This window comes from Podarcis cretensis (assembly GCF_951804945.1).
Source record: "Podarcis cretensis genome assembly, chromosome: 5".
Lineage (NCBI taxonomy): Eukaryota > Metazoa > Chordata > Lepidosauria > Squamata > Lacertidae > Podarcis > Podarcis cretensis.
In genome coordinates, this window is record NC_137174.1 from 80184095 (window position 1) to 80196278 (window position 12184).

A 12184-nucleotide genomic window follows, 5' to 3' on the forward strand; every position below is an offset into this window, starting at 1 on the left:
GAGGATACACGAAACATTGAACCAGGGGCAGATTTCAGGACATTCGCTGAAGCCTTGATTCTTCCAAGCACTACACAGTTAAGGTGTCATAGACAAGAGAGGAGCAACTGTGAGAACCATTAAGAACATGTGTGATTTTACAGCATAATACACACTCTAGAGGGACCTATTATCCCAGCTGGATTTCAATGGCATTTTAATGCAGTGTATAATATTCGTCGCATAAGCATGACGAAGGGGAGGGGGAGTTGTCCATGCTTCTCCAGATTCCTTTCATTCAAATATTGTCTCACTAAAACCTTGGCAATCCAAAATTGACCTCATTTATAATATTCATTATCTTTTTCTTTGTGCTTTGATTTCATTTGTTTCCTGCTGGAAAAGAAATTTCATGTTCTCATCTACATTTGAATTACTTAAAACAGATTCTCTAGAAATACCCTCTAGAATGGTTACTATTCATACTTGTATTAGCATATTTGTACACATAGCATATCAATGAAAAAGATAATTAACATTTCAAAATCAGATTGCCCAGGAGATATGTAGTAAAAATATCCACCATTAAAGGATAGAGTGGAGTTTCTTCTTTTTTAAGACTCTAAGATTAGTGGGTTTTTTAGCAATAGTTTCTCAAAGACACCATCTTCTCCAATTCTGTGCCCATATTTTGATGAACTGTTTTATCTTTGTGGTTTAGGTATTTGTTTGTCAAATTTGCATCCTGTTTCTCAGCAAAAACAATAAAGGGGGCGGGGTACAAATGACTCCATAAGGTGTGTGTTTATGGAACAACTTGGACAGCAATATTCTGGCTTAATCAACTGAGATATGAACAAGCCTTTTCACTCCTGTCAATAAATGTGCTTTAGCATTCTGCAGTAACTACAAGGGAAGGAATCCAATCTCAAGTCAACAGTGTCTAAACCATGGGTAGGCAACCTAAGGTCCGGGGGCTGGATGCGGCCCAACTGCCTTCTCAATCCGGCCTGCAGATAGTCTGGGAATCAGCGTGTTTTTACATGAGTAGAATATGTCCTTTTATTTAAAATGCATCTCTGGGTTATTTGTGGGGCCTGCATGGTGTTTTGACATGAGTAGAATGTGTGCTTTTATTTAAAATGCATCTCTGGCTTATTTGTGGGGAATAGGAATTCGTTCATTTCCCCTCCCCTCCAAAATATAGTCCAGCCGCCCACATGGTCTGAGGGACAGTGGACTAGCCCACAGCTGAAAAAGGTTGCTGACCCCTGGTCTAAACTACTGTGGTCAAGCAGTATGTGATCAACTCGGGAGAGTTCAATCCCTATCCAGGGCAGGCAATTGGCCAACTTATCAGACACAGGAACCACACAACACACAGTGCCTGTCTTGTCAGAATTCAAGATCAGCTTGATCTATGATAAGAGCTGCTAATTTTCAGATCTGCCCCTTAATGTCCTGCATTGTAATCCTTGATGAGTGGGGAACAGCTACAGTTTTTCAGTAGTGGGGAATATGCTTTCTGCCATTTGGTATGCAACAGCAGTGTACTGAGGTCAACGGTGAAGTAATGGATCAGGACTGCATAATTTACTTTAATTGGGCACAGTGGTTCTAAATTCAAGTACCTAGCAACACATGATTCAGGTTCATAATATAATAAAATGGTTCATCACATCATTTAATACAGGGGTCAGCAAACTTTTTCAGCAGGGGCCGGTCCACTGTCCCTCAGACCTTGGGGGGGGGGGCGGACTATATTTTTAATATATATGCATACTGCAATTAAAGGTAAAGGTAAAGGAACCCCTGACCATTAGGTCCAGTCGTGACCAACTCTGGGGTTGCGGCGCTCATCTCGCTTTATTGGCCGAGGGAGCCGGCGTACAGCTTCTGGGTCATGTGGCCAGCATTACGAAGCCGCTTCTGGCGAACCAGAGCAGTGCACGGAAATGCCGTTTACCTTCCCGCCAGAGCGGTACCTATTTATCTACTTGCACTTTGACGTGCTTTTGAACTGCTAGGTGGGCAGGAGCAGGGACCGAGGAATGGGAGATCACCCCGTCGCGGGGATTTGAACTGCCAACCTTCTGATCGGCAAGTCCTAGGCTCTGTGGTTTAACCCACAGCGCCACCTGCATCCCAATTACTGCAATTAAGAGGGTGCTAATTTAATAAATTGAAAATCTTACAAGGACTCAGCAAAATTTAGTCAAAATGAAGCATATTTAAATTCTACTGATTTCTGTGGAAAGAGGAGTATAACACTTCCCATGGAAATCAATGGGGCTCAACAGCACTGCAGTGTAGCTGGATCAGAACCCAACGTTTTCAATATCTAGTCATTTCTACAGATTCAATTCTCCAAGCGAAGTCAAGCTGTACTTATCACTTACAGTTCAGCTCATGAGATTAGTATGGATGTCAAAGCCTTTTGGTTTCCAGAGCATTACATATATACATTACAGACATAGTTAAATAATAAGCTCAGCATTTCGCAGGTGCTGAAGCTAATCTGAATTATCTTGGTTTAATCCACATGGTGATCAGAATGTGAGACCTGCAGGAGTAAAATTATCCCCCAGAAAAAGCAGTATTTGGTCCAAGATGTAAGGAACTAGGGACTTCAGAGTTTCTTAATCTGTGCAGAGGGAATAGGTATGAAGTACAGCAAGGTTAAACAGGGAAGACTAGAAGGAATATAATCTAAATCTGGGAATCCAACCAGCCACCACATTCATTCATTCATTCATTCATTCAGTGCATAAACTGCCTTTTAACAGTAGCTAGGCAGCATACAAGACAGAACAAATCCATCAGAGTTATAATAAAATGCAATTAGGATGCAGCAAAAACACAACTATAAAAACAAAGCAAATCATTTTAAAGCAAAGAGTGGAAAAAAGTAAGGCAGAAGACAAAGTAGCAAAAAGAAATTCTCAGAGTTAAAGCAGTGCAAAGTATAATGAAAAGGGATGGGGAGTTTTGTAGCAACGAGTGGTTTTTCTCTTGTGCTGAAGAGACATCAAATTTGGTGCTGGGAGGGCAATCCACAACCATGGAGACACACTGCAGGGTTGGAGAAAGAATTTCTCTCTTGTCGTTACCCAGCTAGTTAGTTATAATAATAATAATAATAATTTAATATTTATACCCCGCCCATCTCGCTGGGTTTCCCCAGCCACTCTGGGCGGCTTCCAACAAAATATTAAAATACAGTAATATATCAAACATTAAAAGCTTCCCTAAACAGGGCTGCCTTCAGATGTCTTCTAAAAGTCTGGTAGTTGTTTTTCTCTTTGACATCTGTTGGGAGGGCATTCCACAGGGCGGGTGCCACTACCGAGAAGGCCCTCTGCCTGGTTTCCTGTAACTTGGCTTCTCGCAGCGAGGGAACTGCCAAAAGGCCCTCGGCGCTGGACCTCAGTGTCCGGGTAGAATGATGGGGGTGGAGATGCTCCTTCAGGTCTACTGGACCGAGGCCTAGTTAGATTTGACTAAGTACCATGTAAACATCACTGGGTCTTAAAAAGTGACGGTCATGCAACAAAAATAGGACCAGACAGTGCCCTGGGCATTTCTGCATTCATCACAGGATTCAAAATGTGGCAATTTAAAGTTAGCTTGTTTCAAACAAACCAGAGTTAAATTTAACCACAGTTTGTTTGTTTGTTTGTTTGTTTGTTTGTTTGTTTGTTTGTTTGTTTGTTTATACAAAAGGACAAACTGTGGTTAAACAAAAATTAAACAAAAATGGAAGGGAAAGCTTTCCATTACATAACATTTAGGAAGGCAGCAATGCAAGGGGAAGCATTGTAAGCTTTAATGTTTTATTATGTTTTTATATACGCCCAAAGTGGCTGGGGCAACCCAGTCAGATGGGTGGGGTACATTATTATTATTATTATTATTATTATTATTATTATTATTATTATTATTATTCCAGCTTTTCCTGCCATTATCACAGTCTTTAGCTTTGCTGGTTGAAGCTGATGAGTTTTCTAGGCCAAAGCATCAAGAAGGCACCAGGTTGGGGGAGGCTGGCTTAAGATTTTTTCCTCTTTAGGAAGTAATTTATGTATTCTTTTATACGGTGCTGTGATCATCAAATAAAGTGTTCTAGAAATATTATACCGTGATAAGTATAGGTGATAAAAGAGAGTCCGTCCATATTCTGTAGTAATGGTTAGTGTTGGATGGAGACCTTAGAGACCAGGGGTTCAAATCCCCACTCAGCCATTAAGCTCATTGGGTGACCTTGGGGCAGTCACTAACTCTCTCAGTTAACCTACCTCACAGGGTTTTTATGAGGAGAAAAGGGCAAAAAAGGGGAGCCATGTACACCACCTTGAACTCCTTGAAGGAAAAGTGTGATAATGATTTCATCATGAACCAACTCACCTCCTAGAGTGGTGAAAGTTCCATAGGATACTTGCAAACAAAATAAATATACATATTACTTGTTTTTAATCAGAGAGGGAATCAGGGAAGGATGTTGGACTAGATGGGCCTTGGACCTGATCCAGCAGGGTTCTTCCTTACTTATTAATGCTGCTTCATGGCAGCAAACCTGGATAACTTAGCTAGTTAGAGCATGATGCTAACAATGCGAAGGTTGCAGGTTCAATCCCCGTATGGGACAGCTACATATTCCTGCATTGTAGGGGGTTGGACTAGATGATCCTCAAGGTCCCTTCCAACTATGATCCTATGAAATATGCAACAACTATATACTGCAAAATAGACTGTTTTGTCAGTTTGCATTTCTTAGTGCAGAAAGTATTGATCTGATGTGTAGAGATTGTTCCCATTCTGATTAATTCAAGAGTGTTCTGGAAAGCTTTTCTTTCTATGTGAAGTAAACAGGCAGAGAGTTCTTGTTTGGATTATTCCTTCTGGGAAGCTAAGTACAGCTGGTTTAAGCTGATTATGTTATCTTTTTGTCAAAGTCGTGATGACTATAATAGTAGGGCCAGAAGGAGCCTGGGTTTCACTCACTTTCTCCTTCTGTCTCTTTGTTCAGGATTCTGTTCTGTACGCTATATCCTTAAGGTTTAGACTTCTTATCAGCATTGTAAATTCTATTGTAAGTGCTGCAACTGGATTTTTATGGACTGTGAAAATCCTGAACGTATTGGATTTGTGACCATTATGCTCATTTGCCTTCAGTAGCAGTAAAGCTCTGCTGGATGAAATACAGTGGAACCTCAGGTTGCGAACGTGATCTGTGCAGGAGGCACGTTCGCAACATGCAACATTCGCAACCTGCAGCGACGCGTCTGCGCATGCGCGGGTCGCAATTCGGTGCTTCTGCGCATGCGCAAAGCGCGATTTAGCACTTCTGCGTATGCGCCGAAACACAGAAGTAACCCTTCCGGTACTTCTGGGTTCGGCGCAGTGCGCAACACGAAACGCATAACCTAAAGCGTCTGTAACCCGAGGTACCACTGTATTAATTTCCTCTGGTCTATTTTTTTTGAAACTCTGCAAAGTGTTTTAAGTTCTTTCCTCCTCCGGAGATGGCGTGACATGTTTTCCCTGCCCTCAAGCCAAAAGGCTGTGGTTGGCCCTGCATGGTTGGCCCCAGGGCTTGGGCAAAAAATAAGGGCATAAAATGGAGTCTGTGCACCCTGGCTGCATAGCGTTGTACTGGACTAACTTCAACTGGTCAGTGAGCAGCAGCCTTCTCATTACCCTCCGTGTTTCTCACACATCTTCTGTTACTCATTGGCAGCAGGTCAAGGCTCAGTGAGCTGCCCATCCCACTGGAACCCCTCCTTGTCTCCATAATGCTGACAATGCCCATGGTCCTTTGAATGGATGGCAGGTGTTTCTCAAAGCCACTGATCCAAGGTGAAGTAATGGAAACAATACGACTGCCTTGCATGAGTTCACTCCAAAAGCACCTACGGAATTGCGATGGGGAGAGGGCAGAGAGGCTGGGTGCCTGACAGCTGACAAATGTATTGGTAATGAACAACAGATGACAAGCAGAAGCCGGGAGCAGCAGTGAAACAAAAAACCAATTATTTACAACAGGTGTGGGCAGTGTCTACTGCCCGTGGCCCACACACATATTAATGAAGTCCACAATCTGCCTTACTGGATCCCTCAAAAGTCCCAGCCTTTTAAAAGTACTGTATTTTTCCATGTATAAGACGACCTTTTTCTGATTATGTGTGTGTGTGTGTGTGTGTGTGTGTGTGTGTGTGATAAATTGAGGGTCGTCTTATACACAGGTTAATATGCTATGTAAGCGAGGGCTGGTGCCATGGAGGTAGCAGGGAAATGTCAGAGAGGGGGCTGCTTACCCGCTCTTCCTGGCTGAGGAGGAGTATTTGGTGAGTGCCAGTATGCGGTGTATTACGGCACCAGTTCCATCAGCCAGAGTGGGGGATCTTCGAAAGGCTGCTCAACAGCTCAGCGAACTTACAAAAGAAGCTCAACAACTGTTGAGGGCTCCCAAAAATAGGGGTTGTCTTATACATGGGGTCGTCTTATACACGGGAAAATACGGTATACCTCTCTCCGTGCTATAGAAACATATTTGGTGCAAAAGTTATTTTTCCAGCACAGGAGAATCCTTCACTCTGCCAAACTAAATTTGCTGACAGGTAAGAATTGCAAATCCTTACCTGGCAGCTCATGGGACGCAGGTGGCGCTGTGGGTTAAAGCCTCAGCGCCTAGGACTTGCCGATCGAAAGGTCGGCGGTTCAAATCCCTGCGGCGGGGTGTACTCCCGCTGCTCGGTCCCAGCGCCTGCCAACCTAGCAGTTCGAAAGCACCTCCGGGTGCAAGTAGATAAATAGGGACCGCTTACCAGCGGGAAGGTAAACGCCGTTTTCGTGTGCGGCTCTGGCTCGCCAGAGCAGCGATGTCACGCTGGCCACGTGACCCGGAAGTGTCTCCGGACAGCGCTGGCCCCTGGCCTCTTAAGTGAGATGGGCGCACAACCCCAGAGTCTGTCAAGACTGGCCCGTACGGGCAGGGGTACCTTTACCTTTTACCTGGCAGCTCATGTTTTTGCCTGCTAGAGGACATCTGATTGCTCAAGATCCAGAAAAGGGCACTTGCGCCCATTTATTTAACAAATGTATAGGGCACAAGATTCCCAGGGCATCATATAACAAAAGCAGGACAATAAAGACCATATAGAATCAATAAACAATTTATAGACTGTCAATATCAATATCTGTCAAGGGGTCCAAAAACAAGGGAAAATAATTGGTAAATATTTTCAAGACAAATGAATGCAAAATTATTTCTTCCTTGTACGGCTGACTTCACTTTCTCCATCTCAAAAGCCTTCGAGGCTGGACATTGAGACAGAAGCAGAAGACATTTTGATATGCGTGAATGGAAAGATGGAATCTACATTTATTTCTTGGTTTTCCTACCTTTTGTTCCACTTTCAGAAACTGAGCAAATTCCTCGACAGTGAGGTGGTCTTTCTTGTTGCTGTAGCTCAAAAGCAGTAAGTAGAGGTCACGCCTTAATGACATCATCTTGTAAAACACAGAAAACTCTTCAAAGGTCAAGGTTCCCTGGTTCTCATCTGTGTCGGCCTCCTGAGGAAGAAGCATAACCAATTATGTATGCTGGGTAGCATGGCAGGCTGTTCACAGTAGGAAAAGGTAATTGTGAATTCCCATGTGACTCAATTCAGACTTAATTTAGACCTGGGGCCCTCCAGATGTTGCTATACAACTCCCATCAACTCTGACCATTGGCCACACTGGTTGGAGATGCAACCTGGAGTCTGACAAAATCTGGAGGGGAAAAAGTTCTCCATCCATTGTATAACCATCATTTAGAATTCCAAACCACAGTTTGAGCTTCCAAACACACCACAGGCAAACCATACTTTGAGCTGCTTATTTGCTTCTGTTTTCCACCCTCTTAGCACTCCATTTCATACCTTTCTTTGTGCTACAGCAACCTCTGAATGCAGAACGATGACCATAAGCGTGGCTTGAAATTCACACGTCAGACAAAACTATAACAAACCTAGGGATCTTATCTGAGGACTCAGCTACATTAGTCAAGAAACAGCATTTTGAATGTGTTCTAAACATGCAACACCAGATGGTGCCAGAGAGCAAAAGAAATTTCTAAGCGTTTTCCCATAGCGTTTTTTTTCTTTTGCGATAACAATTTAAATTCTGACTTATTGATATCATTTTTTTCCTTGTGTGTAGATCCACAATGAGCCAATGAATCACTTCACATGCCATGCCAAACCATAGTTTCTTTTTAAACAATGGTTTAATCATGAACACACCTTCCCACACTGTGGCACAAACAAGGCATGGCATGTTTGTTATGTTGCAAAACCTCAATCATGGTTTGCTTCTTATTCTTTTCCAAATAAACTACGAGCAGTAATCCAGAAATAACCTCCTGACTTATACTTTGTGACTTGTTTCAAGCGAAATGCTGTACTAAGGCTTGGTTGTGTAATGCACAGAAGAGGAGAAGGAAGCCATTCATGGTTAAACCATGGTTTGGAACCAGCTATGGTTTGGTGTGATGGGCAAACCAGCCTGATGCATCAACCAATCCCAAATCCCAGATATTCCTGTGATTGTCATTCAGCAGCTGTTTCGTATGCCAACAACACACCAAGCCAGGGGGGGACATTCAAATGCCTCTGCTGCGTGTGTCAACCTAAATGCATGCACTGTTTACATAGCAGCAGCCTGAGTCACCAGAGCTAGGCAGCAGTGGAGGACAAATACGTGAGTCACAAGCTGGGAGAGATGCCAGAAGTGGGGTCCAGAGCCAGAGCCAGAAGGGAGGCCAAGGTAGCAGAAAATGGGCTGTGACAGACAAGTGATGGAGATCAAAAAAAGGATTAAAGGCTCAACTGGAAGGAATCCCGATCTCCCGGAATACGGGATAGAGTTGACTGCATTCAAATATAATAGTAGTATCGTAGTAGTAGTAATAATAATTTATTATTTATACCCCACCCATCTGGCTGGGTTTCCCCAACCACTCTGGGTGGCTCCCAACAGAATATGAAAAAGATGATAATGTTAGCAATTTTGCTCTTCCAATGCTGCATTTGTGATTGGTGTAAATCACATGCCTGTCTGAGAAGGGTGTGGGAAACGGAAGACAGTCTTATCTCTTCCGCTGTATGTACTTTGTAATGTACTTTCACTTTCACTTGTGCCTGTTGTTCTCTCAGGAGCTGGAGAGAACGGACAGCATTATGCTTTTGTCTGTACATAGTGTGTTAACAAATAGTAGGTTAAACATTAAAAACTTCCCTAAACAAAGCTGCCTTCAGATGTCTTCTAAAAGTCAGATAGTTGTTTATTTCCTTGATATCTGGTGGGAGGGTATTCCACAGGGCGGGCGCCACTACTGAGAAGGCCCTCTGCTTGGTTCCCTGTGATCTCACTTCTTGTAGTGAGGGAACAGCCAGAAGGCCCTCAGCGCTGGACCTCTGTGTCCAGGCTGAACGATGAGGGTGGAGACGCTCCTTCAGGTATACTGGGCTGAGGCTGTTTAGGGCTTTAAAGGTCAGCACCAACACTTTGAATTGTGCTCGCAAACATACTTGGGAGCCAATGTAGGTCTTATATGGTCTCAGCAGCCACTCCCAGTCACCAGTCTAGCTGCCGCATTCTGGATTAGTTGTAGTTTCCGGGTCCCCTTCAAAGGTAGCGCCATGTCGACCACATTGCAGTAGTCCAAGCGGGAGATAACTACGAAAGCGACACTGATCATTCAAAATGTCCACTGCTAAATCCCACACAAAAGATTCAGCATGGTTAGAGCATTGGACTATTTGGAGGGAGACCCGGGTTCAAACTCCAAATTAGCCACAAAGCTCACCGGGTGATCTTGGGCCAGTCACTATCTCTCAAGCCTAGCAGCCCTCACAGAGCTGCTGTGCAGAGAAAAGGGGGAAATCGCTGACACAACCTTGAGTTTCTTGAAAGGAAAGGTAACAAAATAAAATAATTTAACAAAGGTAATGTCTTCAAATACATTGATCTCCAGCTCCACTGAGTTGAATGGGACTCATACCCAAGAAAATGTATAGCAGCCTTAAATGTGAGGCTTAAATGTGAGGCTTTGAATGAAAATCAGCACAGTGCTGCCTCTGAATTTTACACCTAATTGTGGGAGGCTGGGGGGGTGGGGTGAGTGGAATTCCACAGTCTCAAATTGTTTTATTTCTGCTGCCAAAATGCTATTCAAGAACATTAAAAGCCTACAACAACAGAGGACTCAGGGGGAGAAATATCAAAACGCTAACTCTACTTTTGATTGCTGTTTTTGAGTCTGTCCTGAGGGAAGAAAGGTGCATAACCTACTACATGCTATTATGGATTTTTTTATTTTTCAAAAAAACCAACAACTTTCAGCATCTGCTTAAGAGGATTTGCTTGGGATTTACAAAACATTTCACAGTAGTTCTTCCAAAGTACACTCTTCTTTTGTGTAGTTAAGTCCCTGGAGTAACAAGCTTTCAATGAAGGAAGTTTGGCTTTCCCTGCTAAGTTTCAGGCAGCTGGCTGAAAGCCATTCCAGAAGGCAGCGTGGAAAAAGAGTTCCTCATTATTAAAGGTAAAGGTACCCCTGCCCGTACGGGCCAGTCTTGACAGACTCTGGGGTTGTGCACCCATCTCACTTAAGAGGCCAGGGGCCAGCGCTGTCCGGAGACACTTCCGGGTCACGTGGCCAGCGTGACATCGCTGCTCTGGCCAGAGCCAGAGCCAGAGCCACACACGGAAACGCCGTTTACCTTCCCGCTGGTAAGCGGTCCCTATTTATCTACTTGCACCCGGAGGTGCTTTCGAACTGCTAGGTTGGCAGGCGCTGGGACCGAGCAGCGGGAGCACACCCCACCACAGGGATTCGAACCGCCGACCTTTCGATCGGCAAGCCCTAGGCGCTGAGGCTTTAACCCACAGCGCCACCTGCGTCCCTTATTAGCCCCGTTCAAATGATACTCATGTGTAGGGCATATATGTAATATTGATGGAGTGGGGACAGAGCAGGCACACTTTTCGTGCTGCTCCCACCATCCAGGTGTAGCAACCATTGAGTAGGGCACAGCTTTCTGCAGAGGAATCCAAACAGGCAAGCATCTGGTCACATGTACGGGTTCCATGCAACGGAGCACTTGTCCCAAACAGTTGAAGCCCCTAGGCATGAACTGCTGCTTGCACGTTTGAGTTTATTTGAAGATGATCAGGACACAGTTCTTGCAGGAAATAAAGACCCGAGAGCAGTGTCAAAAAGCACAGTCCAAATCCACCATCATTACAGATTTCCCCTACACATCAAATTAAAGAGTGGGATGCATTTGGGTGTGGGCTGTTGAGCTCCTTTACCTCGGAAAGATACAGGGCATGCAAACAAAGAATTTGTTCACACGTTCTTTGAACCTCCTCAGATTAAAAAGGAGGATGGTGCTGCTGCCACCAGGACAGCTATACCCCTGCCAGTCTTGGGACAAAGGCGCAGCCATGACCCAGCTCTCTGGAGGAGCCAACCCCCTTGCAAGACTCCAAGACTGTTTAAAAAAACCTAATGAGTGGATGCTATAAAGGCAGCATGGCCTTCCATAACTGCTGGAGAGCTGAAAGTTGCCCCGCCACAGCCACACAAAGAGATAAAGGGAATGTGATTCACAATCACAGTACCTTTGGTTAATCTGCCTGCAAAACTTTCAAAACACACTTCCCTTGCCTATCTCCCCTGCTCCTGAGAAAGAGCAGCCATCTCAACACACAGTGGGAGTTTCAAAACATATGTAATAAATGCTGTTCCATCCCATTAAAGTTGGTATTTGCTTGTTTGCACATCCTCACATTTGTGAGATACATGGTTCTTCTCCTCCTTGTTGTGAAAAGGTAAAAGGTAAAGGACCCCTGAATGGTTAAGTCCAGTCAAAGGTGACTAGGGAGTGCGGTACTCATCTTGCTTCAGGCCAAGGAGCCGGCGCTTGTCCACAGACAGCTTTCCACGTCATGTGGCCAGCATAACTAAACCGCTACTGGCGCATGAAGGACTGTGATGAGTGCCAGAGCATACGTAAATGCTGTTTACCTTACCACCACAGTGATACCTATTTATCTACTTGCACTGGTGTGCTTTTGAACTGCTAGGTTGGCAGGAGCTGGGACAGGGCAACGGGAGCTCACCCTGTCATGGGGATTTGAACCGCTGACCTTCTGA

The 12184-nt window shown here is 44.3% G+C and overlaps 1 protein-coding gene across 14 annotated transcripts in view; it reads right to left on the bottom strand.

The window, feature by feature from the left end:
- PLCH1 (phospholipase C eta 1) overlaps positions 1–12184 on the bottom strand; it is a 150778-nt gene that overhangs the window by 57151 nt on the left and 81443 nt on the right. For all 14 annotated transcript variants that reach the window (XM_079977547.1, XM_079977548.1, XM_079977543.1 and 11 more), the window contains one exon: positions 7381–7551. In XM_079977547.1, coding sequence (XP_079833673.1) covers positions 7381–7551 — 171 coding nt within the window. The remainder of the gene's footprint in view (positions 1–7380; positions 7552–12184) is intronic.